General features: G+C 41.8%; 1 protein-coding gene across 6 annotated transcripts in view; it reads right to left on the minus strand.

The window, feature by feature from the left end:
* The window catches only part of LOC126213167 (zinc finger protein 708-like), a 151,007-nt gene that overhangs the window by 131,403 nt on the left and 4,020 nt on the right, over nt 1-15,584 (minus strand). For all 6 annotated transcript variants that reach the window (XM_049940789.1, XM_049940793.1, XM_049940792.1 and 3 more), the window contains one exon: nt 14,214-14,279. In XM_049940789.1, the coding sequence (XP_049796746.1) occupies nt 14,214-14,261 (48 nt within the window). In that variant the 5' untranslated portion in view covers nt 14,262-14,279. The remainder of the gene's footprint in view (nt 1-14,213; nt 14,280-15,584) is intronic.

Consider the following 15,584-nt stretch of genomic DNA (forward strand, 5'->3'; position numbering starts at 1 on the left):
TGAATGGCCACCGAAAAACTGTGGCCAAAAAACGAGTAGACCACCCTGTTGCTGAACACGCTGCCAAACATGACACCCCTCAACTCAATGACTGCTTCACAGCCTGTGCCATATGGATCCTTCCCAACCAACACCAGCTTTTCTGAATTGCGCAGGTGGGAACTTTCCCTGCAATACATCCTACGTTCCCGTCACCATCCTGGCCTCAATCTTCGTTAGTCACTGTCCTCACCCATCCAGGCCCCTCCCTGTTCCCATTCCAGCACTACACAGCTGTCACTTCACTGCCACACCCAGTCTTTTAATTTCTTTCTATTTCTCTACATTCCTCTACTTCCCCCCCCCCCCCCCCCAGCACCCTCTCTCCTGCCCTCTGTCTAAACTGTAACACTTCACTGTCTGCCACTCCAACCATACTATCCCTCTCCTCCCCACTACAGCCTCCTCCTTACCCCCACCCAGTTGCCATTCCCGTCATGCACTGGTGCTGCTGCTCGCAGTGTAGTTTCACCTCTCTGAGACTGCAGACGTGTGTGCAACTTGTGTGTGTGTGTGTGTGTGTGTGTGTGTGTGTGTGTGTGTGTGTGTGTGTGTGTGTGTGTGTGTCTACTGCTGACAAAGTCCTTAATGGCAGAAAGCTTTAATTGTGTGGATCTTTTTGTTGTGCCTATCATGACTCAGCATCTCTGCTACATTGATTTAGTTTGTTGTTAGAAAACAGTCAACACATTTGGTTATAGTTCTACATGTCATTTGAGCTATTCATTCATTCTTTTGCGTGAAACCATTCTACAGGAGCAATAAAATGAAACATAATCAATTCAGTCAGTTGTAGTTCTAGATATTGGTTAGACAGTCATTCATTATTGAGTGAAACCGATGTGTGGAAACAACTGAATGGAAATGTTTGACATAGCCCATTGTGGTTTTATACTGACTTAATTATTCATTCCTTCTTTCAAGTGTAACCAATCTGTAGTTTTTCTGATGGTTGAACTATCAATCTTTTCTTTCAACTGCAACCACTATTTAGTATTTTAGCTGACTAAGTCATTCAGTCATTTTTCAGAGTGAAACCAATCTGTAATACTTTCATTAGTATTACTAAGGCAGTATTATGCAACTAGGGTATGCATACCCAAAGAGGATAGCCCTAACCCTGTGATACGTCAAAACATATCAGGAAATATGAAAAAGTTAAGCATTATATGTATTAGTTGAATTATGTGCTGAACTGACTAGTTCTTCCTCTCATCATTTAAAGCTTGTTAGTATATTGTTTTTTATTAAGCTGTTCAAGATGCAATTAATGCAAAACTAATTAAGCTGATGTATTTTTGGAGATACTGCATTGAACATAAAAGTTCCCTTAGGGGTAGTGAAGAAAAAAGGACCACCATCAAGTTTTGGAGAAAGTTTGCATTCTGTTTCACTGAAGAACTGGACTACACCTCATCAATAGAAATTCATTTGAATCCAGCCTGAAACAGTTATTCAGCAGTTTATATGTGTGGAAAGTAAATATATTGTGCAGTAAATTATATCAACAACTACATATGTACAAAAATCATCTTGCACTTAAAAATTTTTATATATCGCAACCTGAAAGCAGTAACAGGTAAAGTACTTCACAGGTGTGAAGAAGTACTATTCACATCAACGCCTTTTTACTTTACCTTACACTTAAGGCTATCTCCAATCATCATCAAAAATAGTCGGTAAATATGTTTGCACTGCTCTGGACTTCTTGCAGTGGCAATTAGTCCTCCAATCCCCACTGCAAACAGTTCTGATAAAAAACGTTTGATCAGTTTGGCATGTTAAATGATTACTATTGACAACACTCCATTATTGCCTATCATTGTTATTATCATCATTCTGAAACTGGCTTTCTATTGTGTGCCAATAAACAGATTTTAGTTCGGTTTTGTCCATGTTTATGATCAGGCATTTACGCGATAGCCAACTTCATGTGTGGATCCAAAAGGTTGAATGCTCGTTCATGTGGGAATGAAAGAAATCATTTGCCTGGATAGAAAATGGTCATCAAGATAAATTCAATGCAATACACTGTATCTGCAAGAATGATTCCTCTTATAAAAACAAAGATGATGTGACTTACCAAACAAAAGTGCTGGCAGGTTGATAGACAAACAAACACAGTCAAGGCAGAAGTAAAGAGGCAAAGATGTTGTTGAAAGACAGGTGAGGTATGAGCGGCGGCAACTTGAAATTAGCGGAGGTTGAGGCCTGGCGGATAACGAGAAGAGAGGATATACTGAAGGGCAAGTTCCCATCTCCGGAGTTATGACAGGTTGGTGTTAGTGTGAAGTATCCAGATAACCCGGACGGTGTAACACTGTGCCAAGATGTGCTGGCCATGCACCAAGGCATGTTTAGCCACAGGGTGATCGCCATTACCGACAAACACTGTCTGCCTGTGTCCATTCACGTGAATGGACAGTTTGTTGCTGGTCATTCCCACATAGAAAGCTTCACAGTGTAGGCAGGTCAGTTGGTAAATCACACTACCGCTGCTATAAAATCCACCGTTTCTAGTTCACAAACAGTTCCTTTCACCTATTAAACAACCATTTTGGCTAGTTCTAATAACTTTTGCTTTATTTCCATTTCCGTTTTTCCCAAATCACTGATCATTTTTAGCCGCTTCACACAGGTTTTAACGTCATTATTTCTTCATCAGACAATTGTTAGCCTCATTTTCATAATCTGTCACCACAAAACTACTCCTTTTAATACATTTACACGTAGTTTTTTCGAAATGTTCCCGAATTTCTCCACCCTTTAACGTGTTTTGGCGGCAACACAACCACCTAACCTTCATGCACATCGTTGTCTACCAACCCAAGTTCACCACAGGATCAACATAGACCAGCTTTAACCAACACTTTTTCGCCTTTTTTCACACCAGATCTCTAGTTGGTTTCTAGTTCACCTTTATCTCTCCCCATATATTTTTATTTTCATTTTCATTTCAGCCTCATGTTACACTTTCCACCTTCTAATACCATGTCACCCACAAAACATCCCCACAACGACCCCGTTAAGTTTTATTTACATTCCCTCCGCAAACATGCCTTCGCCCTAGCCAGATTACGCTCCCATATTTTATTTTCCCAGGCTTGTCTGACATTTGGCATTACCCCCAAAGGCCTCACACTTAAAGATCCCATCTCTGGCTGCAACCCTTCTTTCCATCAATCCATTGCCTTCACCCACCTAATCCTTCACCTACACATCAACTCAGCCAATGAACACACCCGTCAACTACTATCCTTAATAAAAGCCCTTAATCTCTCCTCTCCCACATCCACACCGGCTGTTCAGAGCATCCTCCTACAGGCCAACCACAAATTAGAACAGCATGCCACCCTCCACCTCAAAAAACTATCCAATCTCCTGGTTTCCCACCTCCGGAAAGGCAACTCACTCACCCTTCACAACCTTTCCAGCAAACATCAACCTCCTCTCATTGCACACAAACCCAGTCTCTCCCATTTACTCAATCTCCCACTTCCAGCTCCACTCCCTCCAAAACCTCAAAATTCCAATCAACACAATCTGGAACCACAACACCTTAATTCAGTAGTTAACCTTTCCTCCAAACCTCTCTCCCAATCCGAAACCTCTGTCCTATCCAAAGGCCTCACCTTCAGCCCCACTCCCAGATTCAACCAAACAGCCCTCGTCAAAGATTTACTGTCCTACACTCGTACTCTCAGCTGGAAATATCACTTTGCCACGAAGAAAAATGATCCTAATCCTACTCCTAATGATCCAACTCCCCAAGACACTATCCAAATTGAACCCTGCCTGGAACAGTTCCATCCTCCGTCACAGCGGGACCCACCTCCTCTTCCTCAAAATCACCCTCTCCAAACCTTCCAGGAATTTCTGACTTCCAGCCTTGCCTCTCATTCCTTCTTAAAAAACCTTATCCTACTCCCAACATCACCACTGCTGAAGCCCAAGCTATCCGTGATCTGAAGGCTGACCAATCCATCGTCATTCTTCCGGCCGACAAGGGTTCCACGACTGTGGTACTTGATCGTCGGGAGTATGTGGCTGAGGGGCTGTGTCAGCTGTCAGACAACACCACATACAAAGTTTGCCAAGGTAATCCCATTCCTGATGTCCAGGCGGAGCTTCAAGGAATCCTCAGAACCTTAGGCTCCCTACAAAATCTTTCACCTGACTCCATCAACCTCCTGACCCCACCGACACCCCGCACCCATACCTTCTACCTTCTTCCTAAAATTCACAAACCCAATCATCCCGGCTGCCCCATTGTAGCTGGTTACCAAGCCCCCACAGAACGTATCTCTGCCTACGTAGATCAACACCTTCAACCCACTACATGCAGTCTCCCACCCTTCATCAAAGACACCAACCACTTTCTCGAATGCCTGGAATCCTTACCCAATCTGTTAACCCCAGAAACCATCCTTGTAACCATTGATGCCACTTCCTTATACACAAATATTCCACACGTCCAGGGCCTCGCTGCGATGGAGCACTTGCCGATCACCTTCCACCCTACCTAAAACCTCTTTCCTCATTACCTTAGCCAGCTTCATCCTGACCCACAACTTCTTCACTTTTGAAGGCCAGACATACCAACAATTAAAGGGAACAGCCATGGGTACCAGGATGGCCCCCTCGTACACCAACCTATTCATGGGTCACTTAGAGGGAGCCTTCTTGGTTACCCAGGCCTGCCGACCCAAAGTTTGGTACAGATTTATTGATGACATCTTCATGATCTGGACTAACAGTGAAGAAGAACTCCAGAATTTCCTCTCCAACCTCAACTCCTTTGGTTCCATCATATTCACCTGGTCCTACTCCAAATCCCATGCCACTTTCCTTGACGTTGACCTCCATTTGTCCAATGGCCAGATTCACACGTCCGTCCACATCAAACCCACCAACAAGCAACAGTACCTCCATTATGACAGCTGCCACCCATTCCACATCAAACGGTCCCTTCCCTACAGCCTAGGTCGTCATGGCAAACGAATCTGCTCCAGTCCGGAATCCCTGAACCATTGCACCAACAACCTGATAACAGCTTTCGCATCCCGCAACTACCCTCCCGACCTGGTACAGAAGCAAATAACCAGAGCCACTTCCTCATCCCCTCAAACCCAGAACCTCCCACAGAAGAACCACAAAAGTGCCCCACTTGTGACAGGATACTTTCCGGGACTGGATCAGACTCTGAATGTGGGTCTCCAGCAGGGATACGACTTCCTCAAATCCTGCCCTGAAATGAGATCCATCCTTCATGAAATCCTCCCCACTCCACCAAGAGTGTCTTTCCGCCGTCCACCTACCCTTCGTAACCTCTTAGTTCATCCCTATGAAATCCCCAAACCACCTTCCCTACCCTCTGGCTCCTACCCTTGTAACCGCCCCCGGTGTAAAACCTGTCCCCTGCACCCTCCCGCCACCACCTACTAAAGTCCTGTAACCCGGAAGGTGTACACGATCAAAGGCAGAGCCACGTGTGAAAGCACCCACGTGATTTACCAACTGACCTGCCTACACTGTGAAGCTTTCTATGTGGGAATGACCAGCAACAAACTGTCCATTTGCATGAATGGACACAGGCAGACAGTGTTTGTTGGTAATGAGGATCACCCTGTGGCTAAACATGCCTTGGTGCACGGCCAGCACATCTTGGCACAGTGTTACACCGTGCGGGTTATCTGGATACTTCCCACTAACACCAACTTGTCAGAACTCCGGAGATGGGAACTTCCTCTTCAGTATATCCTCTCTTCTCGTTATCCGCCAGGTCTCAACCTCCGCTAATTTCAAGCTGCCGCCGCTCATACCTCACCTGTCTTTCAACAACATCTTTGCCTCTTTACTTCCGCCTCGACTGACACCTCTGCCCAAACTCTTTGCCTTTACAAATGTCTGCTTGTGTCTGTGTATGTGCGGATGGATATGTGTGTGTGTGTGTGTGTGCGCGCGCGCGAGTGTATACCTGTCCTTTTTTCCCCCTAAGGTAAGTCTTTCCGCTCCTGGGATTGGAATGACTCCTTACCCTCTCCCTTAAAACCCACATCCTTTCGTCTTTCCCTCTCCTGCCCTCTTTCCTGATGAAGCAACCATTGGTTGCAAAAGCTCGAATTTTGTGTGTATGTTTGTGTGTCTATCAACCTGCCAGCACTTTTGTTTGGTAAGTCACATCATCTTATATATATATACTTCTGATAAGTGGCAGTAGATGCTTAAAAACAAGTGATTAAGTCATCAAGGGATCAATAAATGTATCTAATATGCTCTCTGTTCATCTCAGCATTTACCAAAAGAGAATTATTGGTGATGGGTGCAGCAAACTAGCAGAGGGCAGAGTGTTACCAATACATTTATATAAAAAAAGTAATTCTTCATTTATTTAAAGACAAATTTATAATGTAGCTCCAATTATTAACCTTTTAAAAACCCTTTAGAAAACCATATTTAATGCAAGTGTGTGTGTGTGTGTGTGTGTTTTACTTTGAAAAAACTTCATTTTTACAAACATACTGTAACACCACTGCTCCATCAGGTGCGATGAACTGCTCATGTGACACTCAGCAACAGGGAAAAGAATGTCAGCCTGCAGTCCAGGTACTGATTCACAAGAAGGTATATTCTGAACAAAAAATGTTTATTTGCAAAATTTGGAAATTTGTGGTAAGTTCCTGAGGTCATCAGTCCCTAGGCTTACACACTACTTAATATAACTTAAACTAACTTATGCTAAGGACAACACACACACACACACACACACACACACACACACACACACACACACACACACACACACACACACACACACACACACACACACACCCATGCCCAAGGGAGGACTCGAATCTCCGATTGGGGGAGCCAAGTGAACCATGGCAAGGTCTAAGGACCGTGCGGCTACCCTGCACTGCATATGTTTATTCAGGAAGTTGACAAAGAGGAACAAGGGCCTCTGGAGGGTGACGTTGAGCAATATTACAGCATTGGCTAGGCTCCTTCAGGAGCTGGCTAAACAAGCGAAGAAGAATGAATTTAGTCAAATCATCATCATCATCAAATGGTGACACTCCTGGCAACAGCCTGCTATCATTTCCAGAGTGGGGGTGTCATTGTTAGTGGAATACTGGACTGAAGACTCTCATAAATATCCTCCCAAATCAGATCCTCATTCTCAGATGTGCTCAGATGCATACCGATGTTCTCTTCATGACCGTGCGTGTGCGATAATGTCATGCCGAACCCTGCTGTATCAGTTGCTGACGTTATGGTGGAGGATCACTGTAGTGCCAGCTGAAGTAGACATTCACCTACTGAGGACTTTGTCTCCAGTGGCAGCAGCAAGTGCCTGAGCTGGGGACCATACATAGATCACACTACTGTGTCCCCTGCCAGTGGACTACCTCCTGCTAATGGCCAATTCCCTTGTGGAATGCATGTTCCAGTCTGGGCTGGGGTAGCCCAGTCTGTCTGTTGCTGTACACCAGTTCCTGAAAGCTTTCACCATTGCTGATCACTGCTAGTGTAAGCATACGACTTCGACATTGCCCATGCTGGATGTTAGTGTTTGAACACCAACTATAACTGTGTGCTACGCAGTGGCCTTGACTTGGTCAGGCTGCTATTAGCGTCTGACATACTTTGAGGGCAGCTTCACTGATGTCATAGCCCATCACAGTTGACACATAATGTTAGGCTTCTGAGTTTGCAGTTGCTGACTACAGTGTGTGACATGTCAGCAGCCACTGATATCATCAGTGGCCAACCTACTGCAATGTGTCGCAATGTGTGTCTGTACTAAAATGAATAAATGTCCATTGTAAACAGGGATGTTCATCAATGATTTGCCAAACAGTTTCAGCCACCACCACCTCTATAACACAAGGAAGCTGACCTACAAATGACCCAGCCCATTCCTGTCCTGGGAGGTCACACCAAGACCCCAGTAGTCTGGTTTTAAAAGTACCTGCATCATTGAGTGCTGCCCTCCATTGAAAGGAGCTCCAACCACTACATCACCACCAACTCTGGGTCCAGTTTTGATGGTGTGCTGAGGAAAGTGGACTTAATATCTCTTGCTTCTTCCATTCTTGAGCACAGCAAGAATAGGCATACTTGATATGCATAGAAACCTGCAGGTGGTATTTGTGAAACCAGAAAGACCTGCAAATGTGTCTCAGTTTAAAGGAAATTAAAGGGTGCGCTATTTATGGCCAGTGAGATGCAACATTGTAACCTGGAGGGTCATAAATCACCTTGTGCACAGTCAGTGCCAGCAACATGTAGAATCTGCTGATGTTATAGACACAAAGCACATTAGTGTGTGGAATCAATGTGGTTTATTCTGAGTAAAGACTAAAGACTTTTTCTTGTTGTTATATCTGTGCTTGTTGAGTTTCACTTTGGTTTTTTGTTAATTTTTATCTTTGGTAGATGGAGTCTGTACAAATTTCGAGGTCACAAGCATGAGTGGTCATGACTCAGCAAGCAACTGAACTCTTGGTGAAGCAGGTGGCAGAGCTGAAGGAATACAATGCTGCTTTGCAAAAGCAAGGGAATACTTGGAAGGCAGGCAATCCGGGTAGAAAGAGTGAACTAGCTGGGATGGCACTACAGGGAGAAGCTGCAGACTAGAGGAGGAAGTTGAATAACTTGTGAAGAGGTACTGAATCAAATTGGTGAGAAGAGAAATTTGTCACAACTTTACTGAAAGAAAGTATAGACTGATAGAAATACCATGAGACATGTAGAAATAGCTCAGTTTGCAATGGCTGCGCACGCGCACGTGTGTGTGTGTGTAAAGGGTGGGGGGAGTGAAAGAGTTTGACTGGAGGGGAGACGAAGATTTTTTCATGATGAATAAAATCTATTGCAGTTGTAATTTCAAAGTTCATTTATTTAGTTTAAGATACAAACACTACCTTGGTTTCAGGATGTAAATCACTTTTCAAATTCTACTGCTACTATTAATAAAGAACAGGTAGGGAAAAAATGGCCAGGCTGAAAAAACTGGGCTAGTCATAAACATGCACCCACAGATGAAAATAATATAACCTAATGACCTAATAAAAATGGCCGGACATGTGACAGTGACTTAAGAAAGGCAAAAATGCTGTTACAAACACCTGAAGTGTCAACTGTCAATTTGCAATAAGGGATTACCATGTAAGTGCTTGGCAGTTGCATGTTGAGTACACCCAATGACCCATATTACTGGCAGCCATGTGGAGCATAAGGAGGAGGCCCTAGTACGCACATGCCATTGAATGTTTGCAGCATGAACTAGTTCTTTCTGGGTGTACCCATGTGGCTGTTAGAGCAGTAATATGATAAGTTACTTTTTGCAGATTGGCAACTGCCACTTTGGTTGTTTGCAATAGCATTTTCACCTTAAAGTTGCCTTTGTTTCAAATTACAACTACTGTGGATTTTATTCGTAATGAACAATCCAAGCCACAGTTGTGACTGTACCACCAAGAATGTATTACAGACAAAGATTTTACAGCAGCAAACTGGCAGCTGTGTAAGGATACACGATAAGGCGAAAATTCGAATACAATAAACTGTCTGCAATAAAATACATTGCAAAATCCACACAGCTTAAATTCAGTAGTACTTCAGTGATCACGTGTACAGTGAAGTGCAGATCTATAGACAGAGAGATGCTACATGAAACACATATGACTGGCAAGAGAGCACTGGTTGAAGCATTCAATGACAACCACAGCAAACTGTATTGAAAGGTCTCATGTTGTTGTTATGTGATCTTCAGTCCAGAGACTGGTTTGGTGCAGCTGTCCATGCTACTCTATCCTGTGCAAGCCTTTTCATTTCCAAGTAACTACTGCAACCTACATCCTTCTGAATCTGATTAGTGTATTCATGCCTTGCTCTCCCTCTACGATTTTTACCCTACACACTTCCCTCAAATACTAAATTGATGATCCCTTGACTCCTCAGAACATATCCTACCAACTGGTCCCTTCTTCTAGTCAAGTTGTACCACAAATTCTTCTTCTCAATTCTATTCAGTACCTCCTCATTAGTTACATGATCTACCCATCCAATCTTCAGCATTCTTCTGTAGCACCACATTTCAAAAGCTTCTATTCTCTTCTTGTCTAAACTATTTATCATCCATGTTTCACTTCCATACATGGCTACATTCCACACAAATACTTTCAGGGAAGACTTCATGACACACAAATCTATAATTGACGTTAACAAATTTCTCTTCTTCAGAAACGCTTTTCTTCCCATCGCCCGTCTACATTTTATATCCTATCTACTTCAACCATCATCAGTTATTTTGCTCCCCAAATAGCAAACCTAATCTACTAACTTAAGTCTCTCATTTCCTAAGCTAATTCCCTCAGCATCACCTGATTTAATATGAATACATTCAATTATCCTTGTTTTGCTTTTCTTGATATTCATCTTATATCATCTTTTCAAGACACTATCCATTCCATTCAACTGCTCTTCCAAGTCCTTTGCTGTCTGTGACAGAATTACAATGTCATCAGCAAACCTCAAAGTTTTTACTTCTTCTCCATGGAATTTAAGTCCTACTTCAAATTTTTGTTTTGTTTCCTTTACTGCTTGCTCAACATACAGATTTGGGATAGGCTACAACATTGTCTCACTCCCTTCCCAACCAATGCTTCCCTTTCATGCATGCCCTTGACTCTCATAACTGCCATCTGTTTTCTGTACAAATTGTAAATAGCCTTTTGCTCCATGTATTTGACTCCTTCCAGCTTCAGAATTTGAAAGAGTGTGTGTGTGTGTGTGTGTGTGTGTGTGTGTGTGTGTGTGTGTGTGTGTGTGTGTGAGAGAGAGAGAGAGAGAGAGAGAGAGAGAGAGAGAGAGAATAATGATCATGTGTAGTTTATCCTGTGAAATAGAAGTGGATAGTTCCTGTGAATTATTATGGGTGGAGGTTATACTCAACAACCAAGCTAGGTTAATAATTGGCTCCTTTTACTGACCTCCCAACTCAGCAGCATTAGTAGCAGAACAACTGAGTGAAGAATCTGGAATACATTTCACATAAATTTCCTCAGCATGTTATAGTCTTAGGTGGAGATTTCAATTTATCATATATAGACTGGGACACTCAGATGTTTAGGATGAGTGGTAGGGACAGAGCATTGAGTGACATTATATTGAGTGCATTATCCAAAAATGACCTCGAGCAATTAAACAGAGAATTGACTCATGGAGATAACACCTTGGACCTACTGATAACAAACAGACCCAAACTTTTCGACTCTGTAAGTGCAGAACAGGGAATCAGTGATCATAAGGCCATTGCAGCATCCCTGAATATGGAGGTATATAGGAATATAAAAAAAAGGAGGAAGGTTTATCTGTTTAGCAAGAGTAATAGGAGGCAGATTTCAGACTAGCTAACAGATCAAAACGAAAATTTCTGTTCAGACACTGACAATGTTGAGTGTTTATGGAAAAAGTTCAAGACAATTGTAAAATGCATTTTAGACAGGTACGTGCCACGTAATACTGTGAGGGACAGGAAAGACCCACCATGGCTCAACAACAAAGTTAGGAAACTACTGCAAAAGAAAAGAGAGCTTCACTGCAAGTTTAAACACAGCCAAAACCTTTCAGACAAACAGAAGCTGAACGATGTCAAAGTTAGCATAAGAAGGGCTATGCATGAGGCGTTCAGTGAATTAGAAAGTAAAATTCTATGTACCGACTTGACAGAAAATCCTAGGAAGTTCTGATCGTACGTTAAATCAGTAAGTGGATCGAAACAGCATATCCAGACACCCTGGGATGATGATGGCAATGAAACAGAGGATGACACGCGTAAAGCTGAAACACTAAACACCTTTTTCCAAAGCTGTTTCACAGAGGAAGACCGCACTGCAGTTTCTTCTCTAAATCCTCGCACTTACAAAAAAATGGCTGACATCGAAATAATTGTCCAAGGAATAGAAAAGCAACTGAAATCACTCAACAGAGGAAAGTCCACTGGACCTGATGGGATACCAATTCGATTCAATACAGACTACGTGAAAGAACTTGCCCCTCCTTGTAACAGCTGTGTGCTGCAAGTCTAGAGGAACAGAAGGTTCCAAATGATTGGAAAAGAGCACAGGTAGTCCCAGTTTTCAAGAAGCGTCATCGAGCAGATGCGCAAAACTCCTATATCTCTGACATGAATCTGTTGTAGAATTTTAGAACATGTTTTTTGCATGCGTATCATGTCATTTCTGGAAACCCTGAATCTCCTCTGTAGGAATCAACATGGATTCCGGAAACAGCAATCGTGTGAGACCCAACTCACACGACTCACGCCCGGTACTCACAGATTTACTTCTGCCAGTACCTCGTCTCCTTCCTTCCAAACTTTACAGAAGCTCTCCTGCGAACCTCGCACTCCTGAAAGAAAGGATATTGCGGAGACATGGCTTAGCCACAGCCTGGGGGATGTTTCCAGAATTCTGAGGTACTGGCAGAAGTAAAGCTGTGAGTACCGGGCGTGAGTCGTGCTTCGGTAGCTCAGTTGGTAGAGCACTTGCCCGCGAAAGGCAAAGGTGGTCGGGCACACAGTTTCAACCTGCCAGGAAGTTTCATATCAGCGCACACTCCGCTGCAGAGTGAAAATCTCATTCTGAAAATTTCGTACGTTTAGTTAATTTTCAGATTCATACCAAACTGATCACCTACTTTGTATAAAATATAATGAAGTACTTTTATTAATATTTAAATGTAACTGATGCACCGCTGTTGTCACAGTACTTCCTTAGCTGGGCCCCAAGAAGGGTGCCAAACAAACATTTGTAGCAAGTACAGTGTATTTACAAGTGGTTGGTATGACTGGGTTCGTCCTGTCAACATTGAGCAGCTGTGTTATAAGAATATTAACAGCACAATGGGTGTTTGCCTGTTGATATCTGGCCACCCACCAAATGGTTTCATTATGTCAAATTTCAAGTATCATGTACATGCAGTCTTATTATTTGTACAAAGAACAAAAATGTCAATATTCAATGTGTTGCTCTCGGTATTCCCGTCAACACAGAAATTAATTATGCACTATCCGACTGCATGCAAACAGAAACGAATTTTGTCTGAAATTGAACTTTAGTGTTGTTGCTTCTACTGGAGTTGTGATTACAAACTCAAAGAAATTTGTTAACGTAAGAATTACTACGAAATTTACTTCTCACTCTAGCAATCACAGTAAATGTCTCTCCTTCAAACTTATTTCCACAAAATTATTTTAAACCATCAACAAACATTTACTATTACGAAAGACATCACAATTCCCACTCCTTCTTCTGTGTACAAGCTCATAATGCACCACCTGCATGTTGTATTTTTAAATTTAATCACAATATTGCAATCTTCACTATAAAGTCTTCTTCATTGTTTTGTTAACATTTAACAAAAGAAGAACCCACTTCTAAGAGAAAGTACCATCAAGGGTACTGAATAGTGCATTAAGAAAAAAAGCAAATTTATTAAACATTAAATTTAAACCCTCTTCTCCACCCCACATGACGTTTACACCAAACACAAGCTATATTTTATGTACTGTTGTGAAATGTTGTGTTTAACACTGACACACAACTAGATACTTTTTTATTAAACTGAACCTACATATACATAGATAAACCACAAGCCACCTTACAGTACATGATGGAGTACCTTGTACCACCACTAGTCAATTCCTTTCCTGTTCCACTCGCAAATAGAATGAGGGAAAAACAGCCTTCTATAAGCCTCCATATGAGCTCCAATTTCTCTTATTTATCCAAGTGGTCCATATGTGATATGTATGTAGGTGACAGCAGAATCATTTGGCAGTCAGCTTCAAATGCCAGTTTTCTAAATTTTCTCAATAGTGTTAGCAAAAAGAACTACCTCCTCTTCTCATGGGATTCCCATTTGAGATCACAAAACATCTTCGGAGTACTCGCATATTGATCAGATCTACTTGTAACAAATCTACCAGCCGGCCTCTGAATTTCTTCAATGTCTCCCTTCAATCTCACTAATACATTAAAGTGCATTATTCATGTTTCGAGCAACATGTCAAGAACTGTGTTTATTCACATAGTATACTGCCTACAGAAATTAATGAAACAGCGGCAAAGGAAGTAAGTAACCATGGAATCTGGCTCAGTACATACCTCATCAATTTCTTCTTTTTCAAGCCAAACAGTTTTCGTGTCACCCATGACAGCAGTAATACACCTCTGGAAGAGAAAAAAGGAATCAACAACAGAAATAAATTTATCATAGATTATGAAGAGACTCCAAAAACCGAAAGACAACCAATGAATTGTAAACTTCACGTTACGAAGAGTTTAATACATAGCATCAAAATGAAAGAACATCAAAATCTCATGCTGTTGAAAGAGATCACTTAAACTGGCGTTTTTAACACTGGCTTGTGATATACTACCATGTTGTAAGCAATACAGGACACACATCTTGCTCTTCAACATAAATTCTAACTGCAATAAGATGCTCCATTGAAGCAGTTAATAGATTACAGTGCATTTACCAAAGAAAACCATTTGCTGTAGTCAACCTGTTTCACAGACAAAGAAAAAAGTTTACAATCGAGCTTGCAGTCTTCCACTAGCTCAATGCTTGCTTATTTATTTATTTTGGGAATACCTCAATGCACTTGAACTGAAGCCAAGACGCTTATAATCATGTACTTAATAAAGTCAGGAGCAGAATAGAATTTGTACTTCTTAATCATATATGCTGCACATTACATCCTGAATCTGAAAACTGATGTATCATTCTACAATTTCTTTGTAGTATTACTTACATACAGACAGACAAGGACAAAATGAAAATGTATTCTGGTCACCAGCCTTTGAATCACTTCTTCCTCGTACAATTTAATATGCACTTTAACAGAGTTGTTTGAGACTTTCTTCATAGCCATTCACAGTCCAGTGCACCACGTTGAACTCTTTATACTTTCACTAAAGAAAAACATGCACACTGCAATCCACACACAGTACTCACAAACAGTTGAATCTTATAATCGGAACTCCAGGTTGGAAAAGATAGATTGCTACTTACCAAGAAGATGTCACATTAACTTGCAGACAGGCACAACTAAAAGACACTTCCATATTAGCTTACAGAAAAATCCTTCATCAGCCTGCTAGGTACTGTGTAAGTGCCTTTTTGTTGTGCCTATTTGCAACTTAATGTATCATCTTTGCAATAAGTAGCAACTTATATTTTCACTATACAGCTGACTCTTGATAATAAACAACATTTAATATCAGATCTCTTACCAAACTGGTGACGTAACTTTCTTCTAACTACACATTCATAAGATTAACATCTGTTAAGCTCTGATATAAAATCCACATCTACATGTAATGCCTTTTGCCAGTGAAAATTACCATTACCTAGCAGCTCTTCCTGAACTGACCACAAACATGTTCCACTACACTTATACAAAATCTCCACTGCCAATTACTCACCCCCCCCCCCTCCTCAATCAACATCATTCCCCTATAGTTAACATA

This window comes from Schistocerca nitens, chromosome 11 (assembly GCF_023898315.1).
Source record: "Schistocerca nitens isolate TAMUIC-IGC-003100 chromosome 11, iqSchNite1.1, whole genome shotgun sequence".
Classification (NCBI taxonomy): domain Eukaryota; kingdom Metazoa; phylum Arthropoda; class Insecta; order Orthoptera; family Acrididae; genus Schistocerca; species Schistocerca nitens.